The 20853-nt window shown below is 45.0% G+C and overlaps 1 protein-coding gene across 3 annotated transcripts in view; it reads left to right on the top strand.

The window, feature by feature from the left end:
• mllt3 (MLLT3 super elongation complex subunit) overlaps nucleotides 1–20853 on the top strand; it is a 99246-nt gene that overhangs the window by 41571 nt on the left and 36822 nt on the right. For all 3 annotated transcript variants that reach the window (XM_028038558.1, XM_028038557.1, XM_028038555.1), the window contains exons 3-4: nucleotides 5311–5393; nucleotides 10997–11140. In XM_028038558.1, coding sequence (XP_027894359.1) covers nucleotides 5311–5393; nucleotides 10997–11140 — 227 coding nt within the window. The remainder of the gene's footprint in view (nucleotides 1–5310; nucleotides 5394–10996; nucleotides 11141–20853) is intronic.

Raw genomic sequence — 20853 nt, 5'->3', positions numbered from 1 at the left:
CAATGGAAGTTTTTAAAACAGAACCGTAAATTTTTACAGCTAAACTCAAACACTGTAATTTCTGGGTTTAGCGAGGAACAGATGTAGATCTGTGGCTATCTTATGTGATAACAAGAAAACCAAACAACTGGACAACAAGAAAAAAGTTTCTATTAGTCTAGTTTACAAAGATATAACCAGTGGTGTACCAATTCCAGTTTTCTGGCCGATCACAAATCACCGATCTTTAAAAAGCCCGACCTGCCGGTTCTGATTTTGGGCGATACAGATTTTTTTGTCTGAAATGTTGATAAATATATTGAAAAAGTCACAACATTTGGCAACAGTGAAGTCCCTATTGTTAATTCCGAACGTGCAGATGTGACCTGGTGGCTTGGTTTGTCAGTGAAACCTCTCTCATAGCAGAGCAGAAGAGTACAGTGTTTGAATTTTAGACCTTTGCCAAAGTAGACAAGATCGATGGATGAAATCAGGTCCACATGTAAGTGTCAACCAATCACAGATCTCTTAAAATTAAGGAAATCTGGGCCGTCTTATTGGCTGGCTGATTTATCTGTGCACCCCTTATAACCACTAGGTCCAATCGGAAATATCAGGTCACAATAGTTTTAGCTTGTTCATGGTCTCTGCACATACACAACTGTTGACTTTGGTTCTTTAAAGTCAGCAGCAACAAAAGCCTTCAATTATTACACCATTACAGACACAATATCAGAGATATTTGTATATTTTTGGCTAGAAATAGCAACTGCAAAATACTTAAAATCCTGGGGCCTTTTCAGAACATCTATATGCATATTAAAATTAAATTGCACACAGCTGGACTGAGCATTGCACTGAAAAAGTTTAGTGCTTGTAAACATTCTTAGCTTTTGAACATGTAGTGATTAACCTCTAATTTTTGAACATCTCTTGAACTGAACTATAGTACTGTAGCCAGAAATAAAGAATTGTACCGTAACAGTACAGTTCTTCATTTCTGGTTACAGACTAAGTGGGCACGTGGAGATTCTTGTTCAGAAAAAGCAGCTGATCCACATGCTCAGGCTTCAATGCACTTCTCTGGGCTGTGACTGTGTCACCTGCTGTGGAAAAGATCCTTTCAGCAGGTACACTACTGCCTGGGATGCAAAGGTACCTTTTAGCTTGGCATGACAACAAAGGGTATTCCCCCTCATGCTCTCTCCACTAGTTGAGTGGATTTGTGGAGAGTGGCAGTGGTTGTACCTCTTTGTAACGCACCACCAATGCCTTGGTATCTGTGGTTCTGGACACTGCTACTGGAGTTGTATATGCGCTTCCAAAAAGATCAGCCAGAGCACAAGAGTCCCTTGCTTTCTTTGGTGATGGTCCAGAAGGGTCATCAACCGGCTCTCCCTGCTGTTCAATTGCCTCACGGTCTTCATCCATCAGCCCACTCTGTTGCTGCAAAAAAATAAGAAAATAATCGCATTGGTAAGAAGAGCTTTATCATTTCGAATAGCTCATTTAACATGCATTGTAGGGCTAAATCATTAAAATAAAAAGTATATTAATTTGCCAGTGTTCAAATAATTGCAGACCGATAGCATTCCATAAGACAACAAAACAAAACTATTCGGTGTGTATGTGACAGAATGCATTTTTTATTTATACTTTAGTACTTACTGAGCTTTTAACAGTGGCCAATTCTTTAGTGAGAGCTATAAGATGCGTGAACACTTCTTCTCGCTCATCATCATCTGACAGAAAAGGTAGGGCCTTAAACCTTGGGTCCAGGGCAGCAGCAATGGAGAGCTCATCCTTCAGACCCAGGTACCTTAAAAAAATTTTAAGTGACTTTGTGTACACCATAATCATTGTTTTTATAAATATTAATGACAAATTATTTCATTGTGTTGCAAAAAAGTTATATATATATTTATATATATTAATACCTTTTTTGGAGATCCCTGCACATAGCAATCTTCATTTCCTTCACCACTGCAGAGTCACTGGATGATGGTTGCATCTCCTCTAGAAGTCTTTCTTTTAGAGGTGCAATGACAGACAGAGTTGGGGTGCTTTCCTGAGACATCACCAAGGTGGCTTTCTTTAATGGCTTCAGAGCCTGTGCAATATCCTCTGCTGCTGTAATGTCTGTCTCTGTAAGGGAGCATAGATCTTTTTCCTGCGTTCGCACTTCAGGTGCAAGTAATGCAGCAGAGAGGTTGTTGTTCCAAAAATATCTCCAGCATATCTAAAGCACTATTCCATCTCATAGAGACATCAGTCACTAACTTGTGTTGTGGGAGGTCCAACAACTTTTGATTCTTCTTGAGTGCATGACAGGCCAAAGTGCTTCGATGAAAAAAAGTAGAGATGCGCCTCACTCTGCCCAGAAGCCGTGTGACTGCAGGGGTTTTAAGAGCAGCCTGCGAAGCCAAGCTGAGCACATGGGCAAAGCAGCCAACATGCAATAGATCAGTAAGACCGACAGCAGCTAGCATGTTAGCCGCGTTGTCTGTAACAACAGCAGGCACTTTTCCGGTTATGCCCCATTCGTTTATTGCCACTGTCAACAAGTTTGCTATATTGCTACCTGTATGACTTCCATGAAGGGGCCTGGTCTGAAGCACATTTGACACCAATTCCCACTCGTTCAATATGAAATGAGAAGTGATGGTTACGTAGGGGTCGGTCGCTCTCGAGGTCCAGCCATCACACGTCAGAGCAACTCTTTCGGCCTACTTTAACGACTCCAAAACGGCTGTCTTCACCTCTGTATACAGTGACGGGACAGCGACTTCTGTCATGTATTGACGTGTTGGTATTGCGTAGCGTGGTTCGAGTATCTTTAGCATATTCTTAAAACCCTTGTTTTCAACAACACTGTACGGTCGTAGGTCCTTGCAAATAAACACGGCTACAGACTTTGTGATTTTTTGTGCGCGGGCAGAGTTTGGCGGAAGTTTAGAGATGAATGATTTGTCGATTTGTGTCTGTTTGGAGTCAACAGGTTGTGCTTCGGGTTTTTGTAGCGCACTGCGTGGTATCTGGTTAAGTGGTTGCGCAGGTTTGTCGTGTTACTGCAGTACTTTAATTCTCTCTGGCACAGCTTACATACCACCTTGCTTTTGTCGACTTCTTGAGTTCCAGATTTAGACAGGAAAGCAAAATGAGCCCAAACATCTGACTTAAAAGTTGACGGAGTTAGCTTTCTACAGCTGCTCGCCATGACTGTTATGCGCTCAGGTGCTCAGCACAGTAACCAAACTCGCAGCGCCCCAACGTGTCAGGAGGTGAATCGATTCTGAGGAGCCCCCTAATCAATTATGAATTTTGCGTGAAATTATTGCGATGCATCGATTCTTCAATTATTTTACCCACCCCTATAAATGACCCACATCACCAGCCAAAACAAAAGATCTTTTTCATTCAATCATAGTATTCCTAGCAAATATGGAACTTGCTTGGATAAATAACAGCCAGTCACAAACAGCAAATTGTCAAAGGATAATTTTACTAAGCTCTAAATGGTCTTGGGACATCAGTTACTAGTCATTTCTGAACCATATAAACTCCCTCAGACCATAAGAGATCTGTTTACTCAGTGTTCCCACACTGAAAATAAATGTTTCTTTGAACCAACTTAAATAAATGTCTAATCTGTTACAACTAATTTAATCAGATCATTTATATTATGTCTTAGCTTTTTATCAACTTTAAAGTTTGCAGTGTGGACGCTTTGCTAGCTGTGTGACACCCCATTCACGTCAAAAAAATCCAGCAAATAGTCTGAGTGGTTAGTGCTCCGTTTGTGCAGGTTTGTGCCATTAAAATTTTCGTTTGTGCAGCTTTGGCTTTCTGAGATATTAAAACTTATAATTTTGGCCGATGACGTCACCATCCCCCCATATTGCTGCAAAACAAACCAAAGTGGGCTATTTCGTTATTGCTCAGTTTGTGCAGGTTTGTGCCATTAAAATTTTCGGATGTGCGGATTTCGTTTTCGAGATATTAAATGTTATAATTTTCCGATGATGTCACCAGCCCCCCATCTTGCTCCAAAATAAACCAAAGTGGGTTACTTCGTTAGTGCAGGTTTGTGCCGTTAAATATAGCATTTTTTTTTCAAAATTTTGCATTTTTCTATTATAGCTTCTGGGTCATGTGACACATTTACACTAAATGCAGTTAAAACATGCATTTACAACTAAATGCAGTTGTGAAATTGTTACCCTAACTCCAAGGCAGGCAAGTACTGGCAGGAAAACAAACAAAGAGTTCATCTTAAGCAGACACAATTAACTTTAAGTTGATATAAATACATATGTTAACTACCGTAAATGTGCGCGCTAACAAACAGAACAAATGTATCCCAATCAATTAATAAATGTTTTATTGAAACTAAAGTGTTGTTGTGCCAGTATGAAAAAATTAATTGTGCATAAAAGAAATGACCGACTTTAGACTTTACCCATGATGGCATCACACTCTAAAGGCACACCTGGTTTTATTCCATACTAGTACTTTTTTCTTAAATTGCTTCCCCATTTTAGATCTTTTTACATTTGTTACATAATTTTAAGTTATACCATTGGTTTTTAATAGCTTACATTGACCATTGTTTAAATGGAATAAAACCAGGTGTGCCAAATCTTCACAGTCTAGTAGAACAATTTCACACTGATTTTGTGTAAATGGGTCACCTGACCCACAAGCTACAGAAGAAAAATACAAAATTTTACAAACAAAATGCTATTTTTAATGGCACAAACCTACACAAATGGAGCACTTTGGTTTATTTTGGAGGAAGATGGGGGGCTGGTGACGTCATCGACCAAAATTATAACATTTAATATCTCGAAAACGAAACCCGCACAAACGAAAATTTTGATGGCACAAACCTGCACAAATGGAGCAATAACGAAGTACAGTAGCCCACTTTGGTTTGTTTTGGAGCAATGTGGGGGGATGGTGAACTCTGGATGACCTAAAAAAATAAATTTTAATATCTCAGAAACCAAAGCTGCACAAACGAAAATTTTAACGGCACAAACCTGCACAAACGGAGCACTAACCACTCAGACTATTTGCTGGATTTTCTGACATGGGTGGGGTGTCAGCTTCACTCAGCTGATAAAGCTAGCTTTCCAGTTCTACATTCAAAATGTCTATGATATGAACTGTAGTTGGGGACTGGAGCCTTAATCTAAGACAACAGAGTCTGACGCAAGCATTTATTGGCAATATTTTTCTTCTGACCTGAAATGAAAACCTCATTTCTTATTATGTTGGCATTCTTATTTTAAACGGTAGTCTCTAACAAACCTTTCTCTATCTTTTCAGTATGCAAGGATCCTCCATACAAAGTGGAGGAGTCTGGATATGCTGGATTCATCTTACCTATTGAAGTTTACTTCAAAAACAAGGTAATTTTAATAAGATCAATTACATGAAACTTATGTCGTCATTTTGAAGCTTGGATTTCAATGGATGCTGACTTCCAAAATTTTCTGGATTTGTCTGTGCTTAAAGAATGTAAGTTGCAAAATATGTGAAGAATTTAGTTTATCTGTATCACTAGGGTAAATACGAAGGCCTACTTACATCAATAACAAATTTTGCTGGACAATACATTTTCTCAGAAATTACTGCAATAAATGATAGTCATGTCATTGTGACACCATCTTTTACTAACATAATAATGGCATATTAATACAAGTACACCTGTCATGATTTGGGTGGTGAGGCAGAGGCAGCAGACCCAGGGTAAGATGAATAAGATGGTTTAATAATGAAAGTAGTCCAAAAATCCAAAAACATACAAAGTCCAGGCAGCACAAAGGAGCGGATGCAGAAGCTCACAGATAGTGACAACAGGTACTGGACAAACACGACGAGGACCCGACAAGGAACAAAGAACACAGGTGGGGTTAAATACACAAAGGGTAATCAAAGAGACAAGAAACACCTGGAAACAATCAAGAGGAGACAGGACAACACGGAGACTCAGAGAGACAGAAACTCAAAATAAACACAGCTGAGGAACAGATCCCGACAACACCTGCTCAAAGATAAATGTTCTTCAGAAAATATATATATTTTTTAACATTAGACCTGGAAAATATGTTAAATAACCCTAATAAACAAACAAAACAACTGAAACAACAATAATTAAAATGGAATATGAAGCCTCTGTAACAAAAATAGCATTTCAAAAAATATTAATCTTTCAGCTTTTTCAGGGTCCATTATTGAAAGAGGCAATATTTCAATAATTTATTGTTGATTGTGCATTTCTTTTTGACATTCAGTTTCTACCTCATATATCTTCCTTAGTGTGTATTAATTAACACATCATGTAATAAATCTGATCATAGATGCATACTTTGCAAATATTGAAAACAAATTCAAACCTGGAGTGTCTAACAGGTAGGTTTTATTTTTGAGTAACAAGGTTGTTGTGTGTTGCAGATTTCTGCCTAGCTCCCTCTTGAAAATGAGATCTAGATCTCAACAGGGTTTAGAATAGAATAGAATTACTTTATTCATCGCAGCAGGGAAATTATTTCGCAGTTACAGCAGCATAGAGACAAGAGACACAACAACCACCACTGAGTAGCAATTGTAGACAAAATAAAAATAAAAATAAAATATAACATGCTGTCAATATAAAAAGCAGCTTAGAGCAGTCCTTACAAAAATTCAAAAAAATGCAGATACAGTATGTATATGTAAATACCTGGTTATTTAAAAGAAAAAAATATTTAGCACCCTAATGAATATAGAGTTATTATTTGCATGCAGCTCCAATCAGAGTCAGCATTTACCATGGTGCTATATGTAATAGTTAGTGACAGGGAGAATAGGGGTGTGGGGCTCTGAATGGGGTTAAACCTTTTCAGATCCACTGGTCAGAACCTTGCTGCTGATTCCTGATCTCCAGATCTGGTAAAGCTTTTATCTGCCTATTCTGATTTGTCTTTAAGTACTATAATGTAGGAAGATATACACTGTCCCCATGAGGGATCAATGTGTATGAGAGAGTAGTTTTAACTATACTGTATATAAGATCAGCAAAGATGGACTCAGCTTTACCTGGGAGATGTGGAACATGCCCCTGAGGCTGGCCAGTTGACTGAGACAGACAGCAGTTGGGCTGATAACTGATTCAATGGTGTAGGGGCCGATGTATCTAGGAGCCAGCTTCTTGGAGAGGAATTGAAAGGGAATGTCACGAGAAGAAAGCCATATCTGCTGACCAGGGGAGTATCGAGGTGCTCTGATGCGCTTGGCGAAGCGTCGGTTCTGTTCAGCTGTGCGTCGTAGGGCAGCCACAGCATCAGATCAGATGTGCCTGCAACAGCGGATGTGGTGACGGATGGAGGTGACTGAAATGTCTCTTTCATCTCCTGGAAAAAGTGGGGGTTGGTAGCCCAGTGTCACTTCGAACAGGGAGAGGCCGGTAGCTGTGGAGACATGCGAGTTGTGGGTGTATTCAACCCACGGGAGGAACTTACTCCAGTCTGACGGGTTGGTGGAGGTCAGACATCTGAGGATGGACTCCAGCTCCTGGTTCATGCACTCTGCTTGGCCGTTGGACTGGGGGTGGTGACCAGAAGTGAGTGAGAATTTAGCATTTAAAGCCCGACAGAACTGCTTCCACACCTGAGAAATAAAATGGGGACCGCGGTCAGACAGAACTTCAGTAGGGATGCCATGGAGGCGGAACACATGCTTAACCAGGACCTGGGCTGTCTGGAAGGCGGACAGGAGCTTTCTGAGTGGAAGAAGATGGCATGCCTTAGAAAAGCAATCAATGACAGTGAGAATGACTGTCATACCTTGAGACTGTGGGAGGCCAGTGACGAAATCGAGGGCGATGTGTGACCAGGGTTTCTTAGGGATGTGAAGAGGCTGGAGGAGCCCTGCGGGAGGTTGGTGAGACGGCTTGCTATGGGCGCAGACGTGACAGGCGTTGACATATTCCTCAACATCCTTGTGTAGTGATGGCCACCAAAACCGGCGGAAGATGAGCAAAATGGTGAAGCTGACAGCAGGATGCGCCGGACAGTGTGAAACCAGTGGATGAAACAAGCACGAACTTTGGAGGGGACATAAGTTCTGTCTGGTGAACCGTTACCAAGGTCAGGCTCTTCCTGAAGTGCTTGGTTGACCATGTCCACAATTTCCCAGTTCAGGTAACCTACAGTGCAACTGGGAAGTAGAATGGGAGCAGGTAGCTTCTCAGAACCGTCTGGAGAGTACTGGCGGGACAGGGCGTCGGCATTGGTGTTCTTAGAACCTGGGCGGTAGGAGATGGATAAGTTAAACCGGGAGAAAAACAGAGACTACCGAGACTGATGAGAGTTCAGACATTTAGCTGCTTGTACATAGGGGAGGTTCTTTATTCGGTCCAAACTAGTACTGGTTTCTCTGCGCCCTCCAGCCAGTGGTGCCATTCCTCTAAGGCAGTGTTTCCCAACCCTGGTCCTGAAGGCACACTGCCCTGCATGTTTTAGGTATTTCCTTGCTCCAGTCCAGCTGATTTCAATGGATGACTGATTAACAGGCATTTGTTGAACTGCAATCAGTTGAATCGGGCACATTAAAGCAGGGAAACCTCTAAAACATGCAGGACAGTGTGCCTTGAGGACCAGGGTTGGGAAACACTGCTCTAGGGCAAGCTTTATGGGGGGGAGTTCCCGGTCTCCGACGTCGTAATTTCTTTCTGCGGGCGATAACCTATGAGAAAAGAAGGGATATGGGTGGAGCTTAACATCGGTGCTGGACTGCTGGGAGAGGACAGTGCAACCCCTGCGTCAGAGGCATCGACCTCTAAGATGAACTGTCTCTTATAATCAGGCTGTACTAGGACTGGGACCTTTGAGAACTTCATCTTAAGCTAGCTGAATACCTGTTCGGCCTCTGGAGTCCATGAGAAGGCTACTTTGGTTGACATCAGAGTGGTGAGGGGGGCAGCAATGAGGCTGTAGTTGCGGATAAACCTTCAATAGAAATTAGCGAAACCTAGGATCCTTTGCAGCTGCTTTCTAGAACCGGGGACAGGCTAGTCTACCACTTGTCATGTTGAGTTTCAGTTTACGAACCCACATGCAAGAACACAAGCAGAAGAGATCGATAAAGTGCACAATAATAAGTTTTATTGAAGTCAGGGGAGGGGTCAGGAAGCGAATACTGGAGCTGATGACCGGGTCGTCTTGCTACCAACAGGAGAAGCAGGGTTAGAACAGTAAGGTGACAATCTTTCAGGAATAATCCAGAGTCTGTCTTACTTGGAAGGAAGGGGATGGAGACTTGAGCCGTGACCTGGGCGGGGTCTTTAGTTGGAGAACGGACAGGTATGTACCGCTGGCGGGATGGCTCAGACTGTGGTTCGATGTATACTTTCTCCGGCTGGGTTCGGGCTTGGGCCACCTGGCCCGGACGCTTCCGAAGGGGAATCCACCGGAGAGGGATCGACGAGAGGAAAAGCTGAGCACACGAGGAGTGGCGTCTGACCGGTAGCACCGACAGCGTCGAGGGAGGACACAGGAGGTAGGTAATCCACAACGAGGGAAGCACAGACTCACACGGAATTCGGGAAGGACTGTTCTTCGCCAGAACCGCGAGAGAACAGCAGGATATCTGACGAGGAAGACAACAAAGGGTTAGAGCGGAGCAGATCACAGAGAGCCTATCTCTGGAACGAGTTGTTACCGAAGTAAGCAAACACTCAGGCGATGAGAAGAAGAGGAGCTGCTGCTTAAATCCATAATCCACGCCCTCCAAAACAAGCTGCAGGTGTGTAGACGGGTTGAACTCAGCAGCTTCCCAGGGCTCCGCATGTTGGCGACATCTGGTGGATGTCATGAGGAATGCCGGTTCCAATGGCAGAAAAAAAAAAACTCAAACCAAAAAGAAAAACAAAATAAAACAGAAAAGAACGCAGACCCTGACACCACTGCTCTTATCCTTTCAGGGTCTGATCGAACCTGTCCACCCTCCATGATGTATCCTAGAAAGGACACTGAAGGCTTGTGAAATTCATACTTCTCCGTCTTAACAAAGAGACGATTCTCAAGGAGGCGCTGGAGAACAAGATGTACGTGTTTGTGGTGCTCCTCTGGGCTCCTAGAATAGATAAGTATGTCATCAAGGTAAACAAAGACAAATATGTTGAGAAAGTCACAGAGGACGTCTTTAATGAAGGCTTGAAACACTGCTGCTGAGTTACATAGTTCAAAAGGGGCAACCCGCCAGGGAGAGCAAGAGTTGGGCTTGGTTCGGGTGGCGATGGAGCAGTAGTAAGCCGGGGCTGCTGCGGGGCGGAGACCACTGTGGGGGTAGCTTGGAACAGGAGGGAGGAAGCCACGATCTGAGTGGAATCCTGAGTACCTAATAGGGCGGAACACAGAAGTAGGTGAGCTCTGAACTCAAAATGAAGATCTGAGACTCTGAGAGGCTGGAGTTACCACATTGGCAAACACTCTGGCATCGGAGAACTAGCAGCCAGCTCTTCTTATGTTCCACTGTTGGTGACAGAGGTTCCCAACAGTTACTGGATTTATTAACAGCTGGTAATATTAAGAGACAGTACCCAATGAAGCACATTCCAGTCTGGTTAAGAGCATTAATTATTATGAGAAAATATAGATTCATAATAATAAAAACAGTGATTGTTTTAGATTTCCTATATCTGCATGCCATCTTGTTGGTAAACTGTTCATCTGTCAGAAGGTTGACATCATTCTTGAAGAAATGTGACTTTTCACAGTGTTCTATATTACCCACTAGCCAGTGTTACTCAGAAAATAAAGGAAGTTACTTGAAAGACTTCAAATAGGAAATCTGATTTACTAAAACCTGCAACTGAAGAAAATAATGAAAATGAAAATCATTATCCAAGGTGATCTCACTGAATATATGCAAGAAGTGGCACATGTAGTGACATTTCTAGGCTGCTGCAACAGCAATATTAAGCTACTTTCTTTGTCTTTCTCCCCATATTGGTGGCTGGCACTTTTCTTAGGAAGAACCGAAGAAAGTTCGCTTTGATTATGACCTGTTCCTCCACCTTGAGGGTCATCCACCTGTCAATCATCTACGCTGTGAAAAGCTGACATTCAACAACCCAACAGAGGACTTTCGAAGGAAGCTGCTGAAGGCAGGAGGGGTGAGAGTATGATGGAGGCACTGTTTGTCTTATTCCACATATAAGAATTCACTTTTTTCAGATATTAATTATTATCGACAATTGTGATCAGTCCTACAGCTAAGAGTAACAAACCTAAAATTGTTGGAGACATACTAAAAAGGAGCCAAACTAAGAAAAAGTAGACAAAACAAACAAGAGTTTGGTTCCAGGTCACACTATCAGCACCTTAAGAATTTTTTTTAAGTTTAAAAAAAACAACACCTAAGTGTGAATACAGCTGTCATCCATGCCTCTTTTTAGAGACAACTGAGGAAAAAGAAATAACAGGAATAACATGACTTTAAACTGCAGGAACATACAATAAATGTAAACGGTTCTGAAACCATAAATGTTTCAACCTCGCTTTACTTTGACATCTATAACTAAACTTAATGGATTCAGTGAGATATCAACCAGTAAGATTGATTCAAATTGGTCAATCTGATCAGTGTAAAATAAACAACTGCTGTTAGTGTTACAGATCTTCTATAAGTGTATTACAGAGAGTGTAATCTCTTCTGCCATCATCAACTGGCGTAGCAAATCTGAATACCGTATTTTCTGCACTATAAAGCGCACCTAAAAACCTTCAATTTTCTCAAAAGCCGAGAGTGCGCCTTATAATCTGGTGCGCCTTATATATGGACCGATATTGAGCCACAACAGGTCTCGTAACTACGGTAAACAGCCCCCGACTTCATTTTCCCCCGTAGAAGAAGAAGCGCGTGGTGCACGCTGGATTTTGTGTAAAGACCCCAAAATGGCTCCTATTAAGAGACACGCTTACGACGCAGAGTTTAAGCTCAAGGCGATCAGTCACGCAGTAGAAGACGGGAGTAGAGCAGCAGCGAGAGAATTTAACATGAACGATTATGGTGCATTCCGCAATGGTGCGGAAGTGGATATATATTGTGATTGCACTAACGTTTGATTTACCGTAACAGTATCAGACTGTTTTTACGTGTTTATTGAATCGAGGAAAAGTTCCCCTCCACTATATGTTATATATTTAAATATTTTTATTGGTTTTCAACAAAGTAGATTAAAAACCCAAACATTCACATCCACACATCCGTTAAAAAAAAAAAAAAAAAGGAAGGTTGACTTAGTTAGTTTCATGCTGGGTTGACTGATTGGCTGGACGTCCCTCAATGTGACACAAGAATGGTCGCCATACTTTGTAAAATTTGTCCACAGAGCCCTGCCCAGCATATCTCTGCTGTTCAACTTTGAGATTTGAAAGCAAGTCCTTAATCCATTGTTTATAGGAGGGGGGTGCCTCTTTTTTCCATGATAGAAGTATGAGTCGACGAGCAACCAATGTGGAAAAGGCTACAGCTGAAGCTTGTCGGGTGGACACACAACATGTCCGAGGAACAACCCCAAATATTGCAGAAAGAGGATTCGGCGGAATATTAATATTCCAAGATTTCGACAGGGTCTTAAAGATAGTTCTCCAGAAGGTCTGCAGTTTTTGGCATTCCCAAAACATATGACCAAGAGTGCCTTTCTCGCTTTTACATCTTGGGCACGCTTCATTCAATCCTGGAAACAACTTTGCGAGTTTACTATTTGACAAATGAAGTCTATGAACCACCTTAAATTGTATTAAACCATGTCTGATACATATTGATGAATCATGAATAAGCCTTGTTGCCTGCTGCCACTCCAACTCAGTTATTCTCAATCTCAACTCCAGTGCCACTGTTCTTTAATTTTGTCTAATGAGGGTGCAGCCGCTGTATGAATTAATGCGTATACCTTCGATGTGGCCCCTCTCTTCTTGGGGTCCACCTCCAGGCACCCATCAATCCAATTGGAGTCTGGAGTTTGGAGCGTCTGTGAGAAGTGTTTTTTAACAAAACTTCGCAACTGCAGATACCTAAAAAAGTTCGAAGAAGATAGGCTAAATGAATTCTGCAGCTGTTGAAAGGACATAAAATGCCCATCTTTGAACAGGTCTCCCACAGTGCTTATCCCTTTATTTGCCCAGGCATGGAAAGCAGAGTCAATTAGAGAAGGTGGGAACAAGGCATTCATTGATATAGGAGCTGCTAGGAGACCTTGTTTTCGTTTGAAATGGATCCTAAGCTGTTCCCAGATCTTAATTACCCCCAAGGTAACTGGGTTAATTGTAATTAGTCGTTTATCAAGTGGCAGTGGCGAGCAAACAACTGAGGCCAACGAACCAGATTTACAAGAGTTTTGTTCCATCAGTGACCAAATGGGCACCGCCTCATTTTCTGCTGGCTTAAACCAGAAACAAAGTTTAGAGACATTAGCAGCCCAATAAAAGTGCATATAATTCGGCATGGCCAGTCCTCCCTCCTCCCGTCGCCTCTCCAAAAACTCTTTTCTGATACGAGGAATCTTTTTATTCCAAATGTACATTGAGGTTATCTTGTCTAGCTTTTTAAAAAAATATTTAGGAATAAATATTGGAATTGCCTGAAAAAGGAATAACAGTTTAGGCATTATAACCATTTTAACTGAATTTATCCTTCCTGCCAGAGATAGAGGGAGAGATGACCAGTGTTCCATATCCTGTTTAAACTGATTGAAGGCAGTAATAAAGTTATGTTTGAATAGATCTTTATAATTTCTGGTTATATTCACTCCTAAATACGTGAATTTGTCAGAACTCACTGTAAACGGAAGAGAGTTTTGGGGCATCTTGCTCGCTCTATCACCGACAGGAAAAACAAGGCATTTTGATCTATTAATCAAGTATCCCGATATCTTCCCAAATTCCTCAATGCACTTTATAACGTTAGGCATGGATTTGCATGGGTCAGCCAGAAAGAGAAGGAGGTCATCGGCATACAATGAAACAGTGTGGATTTGTCCTGCTCTACTAATTCCCATCACCCCTGGATCATTCCTGAGTGCAACAGCTAGAGGTTCTATGGCTACGTTAAATAGCAGGGGGGATAAGGGGCATCCCTGTCTCGTCCCGCGAGAAAGAGGAAAATAATCTGACACAATATTATTTGTCTGAACTGCAGCCAGTGGAGATCTATAAACAAGTTCTATCCATGAACGAAAACACGTCCCAAACCCAAAATGTTCAAGAGCCTTCACCAAGTAGTTATGCTCAATTCTATCAAAAGCTTTGTGAGCATCTAATGACATGATGACCTCTGGCACAATATCTCCGCCTGGTAAATACATTATATTGAACAAACGGCGTAGATTACTATAAAGTTGTCTGCCCTTCATGAACCCAGTTTGGTCCTGGTGAATAATCTTATCTAGCACTTTCTCCAATCTGTCCGCCAGAGTCCTAGTGAGTATTTTGTAGTCACAACAGAGTAGGCTTATAGGACGGTAAGATTCGCATATGAGTGGATCTTTATCTTTTTTGAGCAGTACGGATATATTAGCCTGTGTCATTGTAGGTGGAAGAGCCTTCTTTCTAAATGCTTCTGTATAGACGTTACATAGGTGGGGCAAAAGCTTGGCAGAGAAGCATCTGTAAAACTCGATCGGGAAGCCATCAGGGCCTGGAGATTTTCCCGTTCTCATTTTCTGAATTGCCTGGTCAATTTCTACCAGTTGTATGTCCCCTTCAATAGTAGCCCTGTCTGACTCTTGCAACGTAGGCAACCTCAAATGCTTGAAAAAGTTATGTATCATGTTTGGATCTGGACTGACCGAAGAATATAATTCTTTATAAAATGACACAAACTGCATATTAATCTTCTTTTGGTCCGTAGTTATCTCCCCTCCCTCCTCTTTGAGAGCTGAAATGGATCTTGCTGCAGACTTTTGTTTTAGCTGATGACTTAACATCCTACCTGCTCTTTCACCGTGCTCAAAGTGTTGTTGATTCAGGTTTAGTTGCATCTCTATTGCTTTTTCATTCATAAGGAGATCAAATTCTGCTTGAAGGGGCGCTCTCTCTTCCCAGCAGATGTCTGACGCTGCGGATGCTTGACACTGGTCGATAATTTTAAGCCTGTCACTAATTTCAGACATGCGTTGGAGCTTTTTTTTTTTTGTCGTTTGCGCTGTAAGAGATAATTTGCCCTCTAATGTATGCCTTAAATGTTTCCCACAGTGTTCCATAGCTAATGTTCGGAGAGCTGTTAGTCTCAAAAAATATATCTATGTGAGTGTTAATGTAATCCACAAATTTTTGTTCTGTCAATAGTCTGGCATTAAACCTCCAGATTTTTCGAGGTGTTATGTGGCCAGTAAAATGCATTTTCATTATAACAGGACTGTGGTCTGAAATGACTATGGCTTCATAATCAACTGAAGCCACCATATGCATGAGTTTCTGGTCCACTAAGAAGTAGTCGATTCTTGAATAGGACTTGTGTGGGGGGGAGAAAAATGAGAACTTTTTCAAGGTTGGATTTTTGACTCTCCAAGGATCAGCAACGCCGTACGTCTGCATGAATAAGTTGATGCAATGAGCTGCTTTGTTGCTCAATTGGCCAGTCCTCTGTATCAGATTTGATCGGTCAATAGAAGAGTCCAGAACACAATTAAAATCCCCGCCTATGATTATATTGTGCGAGTCCAAACATGGGAGGAGCGAAAACAAGTTTTTGAAGAATTGCATATCATCCCAATTTGGAGCATAAATATTAGCAAGAACAACAGGAATATTGAATAGATTACCTTGTACAATAATGAAGCGACCATCCCTATCTCTGATGACGGAAGTTTCCTCAAAAGAGACATCCCTGTGCATAAGGATAGCTACCCCCCGGCCTCTAGCGTTAAAGTTAGAATGATATATCTGGGTGAAACCTCCTCTCTTAAGCCTGTTATGTTCTTTGTTTAACAGATGTGTTTCTTGCAAATATGCTATCTTGGTCTTCAACTTATCAAGATGTATAAATACTTTGTTTCTTTTAATTATATTATTGAGACCCCTCACATTCCAGCTAACCCATGCCACTCCTGGTTCAAACCTATTGCAAACACTCATAACTCTTTGAATTGATAGAGTTGTAAAGCCATCTTGTTTGTTTGTCAAATCTCAGTTCAGTGTCCCACGCAACAAAAGCAGTCAACCATATAAAACAGAGTAAATACACAGAATATAATAATGGATGTGTGGAATTAAACAAACCAAAGAACACAGTCACAAACCTCAAACTCCATAACTCTTGGAACACAAAAACTGACGTATTCATGACCCCTCTCCCGCAGATCCAAAATAAAACATTAAATCTCAAGAACAGGAAGGGGGGGAAGGGAGCTCCGTGTGAGCTTCCCACCGGGTCCCGGTATTTACAGTTTCTACACCCGTAAGTGTATCCGCTTACCATGACAGCCTGGACCCGACTGGATCCCCATTGATTGAAAGAAAGAACAAAACCCCTCAACTGTGCAGCGGTCATGCTCGTCCGACCCGGGCGGTACTCATTTCCCCGAAGAGAGCTTTGTGGATATGAACTCTTTTGCTTTTAAAGGGTCTTTGAAGCGATGCTCTTCACCCTCCGGGGTGGTGATCCTGAGCGTAGCCGGAAAAAGAAGGCCATACCGGACACGCTCAAGACCCCGCAGGAGAGACCTGACCTCGTTAAAAGCTGCACGTTGTTTACTGACAGCCATAGTATAATCAGGGAGAACCAAGATCTTGTCGCCGTCCTTGGTGGTAAGTTGTTTACTCCCTGTTGCTTTCCTCAAAATAGCCTCCCTCTCGTTGAAGTAGTGGCATTTGATCACGATGGCTCGCGGAGGCGCGTCTCCGCTGACTGGTTTACCGCGCAGAGTGCGGTGTGCCCGGTCCAGGAGTGGAGTCGAAGCAAGCTGTAATGTCTCCTTCAGAAGTTCAGCCACAAAGCCAGACATAAGCTTCCCCTCTTCACGCCCCTCTTTTACACCCACGATACGCAGATTGCATCGACGGGACCTGGCCTCCAGGTCCTCGCAGCGAATTTTCAGGGTTGCTAGCTCTTGTTTCATGGCCGATATGTCTACCTCCATAGCATGGATCGAATCCGAGTGGGTCGCAGTAGCAGTCTCAAGTTCCGCAACGCGGCCCATTGTCAGGAAGTGCGGGTGGTGAGAGTGGTGAGGCAGATGCAGCGGACCCAGGTATGATGAATATGATGTTTTAATGAAAATAACTTAGTCTAAACAACGAGCAGGAGTAACACACACTGAACACGAAGAGACTAAACATTGACGACAACAAGGCTAGACATTGACGAGGACCCGACGACGAACAAGGAACACAGGTGGAGTTAAATACACGGGAGGGTAATCACAGAGACGAGACACACCTGGGAACAATCAAGGGGAGGACAGGACAACGAAGAGACTTAACGACACAGAAAACTCTAAATAAACAAGGAAAAACACAGATCATGACAGTACCCCCCCCTCAAGGGCGGCTACCAGACGCCCAAGAAAAAAAAAACAACCAAAAAACCCAGCAAGGGTGGGTGGAGGGGTGCCGGACGGCGGGCCAGAGTCCAAACCAACAAAAAAAAAAAAAAAAAAAACAACCCACCATCGTGGGCGGAAAAACAAGAAGGGCCAAGAGTCCAAAAACAACAAAAAACTACCCACAGGGTGGGCGGAGGCAAAGGAGGCGGGAACCACGGAGGTGGTCCGGCGGTCGTCCGCGGCGGCGGGAACCACGGAGGTGGTCTGGCGGCCGTCCGCAGCGCTGGAGGCGGGAACCACGGAGGCGGTCCGGCGGCCGTCCGCAGCGCTGGAGGCGGGAACCACGGAGGCGGTCCGGCGGCCGTCCGCGGCGCTGGAGGCGGGAACCACAGAGGCGGTCCGGCGGCCGTCCGCGGCGCTGGAGGCGGGAACCACGGAGGCGGGACCCCAGGAGGCGGTCCAGCGGCTGTCCGCGGCCCGGGAGGTGGCGATGATGAGCCCCCCGAGGCAGGGTCTCTGGTGGAGCACAGGGGGTCTCGGTGGGAACGCCGGGGGTCTGAGTCGGAACACTGGGAGTCTTGTGAGGAACGCAGGGGGTCTTGGTCCTCGGGGTCTCGGGAGTCAAGGTCTCGGGGGTCAGGGTCTCGAAGGGAACGCAGAGGGTCAGGGTCTCGGAGGGAACGCAGAGGGTCAGGGTCTCGGAGGGAACGCAGAGGGTCAGGGTCTCTGGAGGAACGCAGAGGGTCAGGGTCTCTGGAGGAACGCAGGAGGTCAGGGTCTCTGGAGGAACGCTGGAGGTCAGGGTCTCGGGTGGAACGCTGGAGGTCAGAGTCTCGGGTGGAACGCTGGAGGTCAGAGTCTCGGGTGGAACGCTGGAGGTCAGGGTCTCGGGTGGAACGCTGGAGGTCAGGGTCTCGGGTGGAACGCTGGGAGTCTGAGTCGGAACGCAGGGAGTCTCGGTAGGAACGCAGGGAGTCTCGGTCGGAACACTGGGGGTCTCGGGAGTCGGGGTCTCGGGAGGAACGCAGGGAGTCTCTGGAGGAACACAGGGAGTCGGGGTCTCAGGAGGAACACAGAGGGTCAGGGTCTCAGGAGGAACGCAGAGGGTCTCGGGAGTCGGGGTCCCGGAAGGAACGTAGAGGGTCTCGGTTGGAACACAGGGGGTCTCGGTCGGAACACAGGGGGTCTCGGGAGTCGGGGTCTCGGAGGGAACGTAGAGAGTCTCGGGAGTCGGGGTCTCGGCGGGAACGCCGGCTGATTCGGCCTCGGGTGCGCCGGCTGGAACGCCGGCTGATTCGGCCTCGGGTGCGCCGGCTGGAACGCCGGCTGATTCGGCCTCGGGTGCGCCGGCTGATTCGGCCTCGGGTGCGCCGGCTGGAACGCCGGCTGATTCTGCCTCCGGTGCGCCGGCTGGAACGCCGGCTGATTCTGCCTCGGGTGCGCCGGCTGGAGGTGAGCCGGAGCGGAGCCTCGGTCCCGGCTGCGGGGGCGAACCGCAGCGAAGCCTCGGAAGCGGCTGCGGGGGCGAGCCGCAGCGAAGCCTCGGAAGCGGCTGCGAGCCGCAGCGAAGCCTCGGAACGGGCTCCGGGGGCGAGCCGCAGCGAAGCCTTGGAAACGGCTGCGGGGGCGAGCCGCAGCGAAGCCTCGGAAGCGGCTGCGAGCCGCAGCGAAGCCTCGGAACGGGCTCCGGGGGCGAGCCGCAGCGAAGCCTTGGAAACGGCTGCGGGGGCGAGCCGCAGCGAAGCCTTGGAACCGGCTGCGGGGGCGACAGCTCCGGAAGGCGACGAGGGGCCGGGTCCACCGGCGGCTCACGTCGCTGTCTCCGGGCTGACCGTGGAGGTGGCGGCTCCGGAGAGCGACGAGGGGCCGGGTCTGCCGGCGGCTCACGTCGCCGTCTCCGGGCTGACAGCGGAGGTGACGGATCCGGAAGGTGACGAGGGGCCGGGTTCACCGGCGGCTCACGTCGCTGTCTCCCCCGGCGTGAGTAACGGCGGGGGCCGAATCCGGAGGGCTTTGGGGTGGTGACTGGTGGGATCTGACATCTTCTAAATGCCAGGGTATAGTCTGAGTCCAGTCCCATCTCCTCCAGCAGCAGCGGAGATGGCAGGATCTCTACGTCCTTGTAGAGATCCCGCTGAGCCAACTCCAACTGCTGCTGGAACCATGCCTCCTGGTCGTGCTGGGCCATATGCTGCATTCTCACCGTTCGGTATGGTCGGGTCCTTCTGTCAGGAAGTGCGGGTGGTGAGAGTGGTGAGGCAGATGCAGCGGACCCAGGTATGATGAATATGATGTTTTAATGAAAATAACTTAGTCTAAACAACGAGCAGGAGTAACACACACTGAACACGAAGAGACTAAACATTGACGACAACAAGGCTAGACATTGACGAGGACCCGACGACGAACAAGGAACACAGGTGGAGTTAAATACACGGGAGGGTAATCACAGAGACGAGACACACCTGGGAACAATCAAGGGGAGGACAGGACAACGAAGAGACTTAACGACACAGAAAACTCTAAATAAACAAGGAAAAACACAGATCATGACACCCATGGTGTCATCAATTTTGGATTCTATCTTTCCCAGTGCACATTGTAATTCTTGAAGTTTATCTGTGTGAACCTTAGCCGTAGTTGTTAGCGTGGCCATCAGTTCACCGCGCAGTCCACCAATAGCAGTTAGCACTTCGTCATGGCCGCTAGCATTAGCTTCTTGGGGTTCGATTTGGGGGTTACGATGTTTGGGCATTTTGCTGGTGTATGCCTACCTTTTTGCTCCCTTAAGAAGTAATGTTCTTAGTCTGATGCAAGACCAGCGCTGAAATTGAGTTAATTTGTGCCAAAATTGAGGGTCCAGTCGGAGCTCAGTTCAACGTGTCCTCACATGGCTCTGCTCAAACCCAGCTAATCCCCTCCACTATATGTTATACCTTGCTGTTGTTAAAAGATAAACTGTGTCACGAAAATACCACGTCACTTACTTTACCTCGGGGAAAATAATAAAACAGCTGTTTATTCATTCTGGGAATGAATGGAGTTTTCAGAACTCTGGTTTGTAATCTATTAATAAAGTTTGGCTGACCTATCTGACTATTTTGTTGACATTCCCTTTAGCGCAGTTCCATCTAAAGGATGCATAACGTAACCCCAGCCTCTACTGTAGCCTCTATTCTATGCGCCTTATAATGCGGTGAGCCTTATATATGAAAAAAGTTTTAAAATAGGCCATTCATTGAAGGTGCGCCTTATAATGAGGTGCGCCTTACAGTGCGGAAAATACTGTAATTTTCTAGAAAAACCTTGGTGCTTTGAACGTTGAATTTAAGTTATGATAC

This window comes from Xiphophorus couchianus, chromosome 14 (genome assembly GCF_001444195.1).
Source record: "Xiphophorus couchianus chromosome 14, X_couchianus-1.0, whole genome shotgun sequence".
NCBI classification, from domain to species: domain Eukaryota; kingdom Metazoa; phylum Chordata; class Actinopteri; order Cyprinodontiformes; family Poeciliidae; genus Xiphophorus; species Xiphophorus couchianus.
Note: the sequence above shows the minus strand (reverse complement) of the source record. Positions and strands in the feature narration are given on the sequence as shown.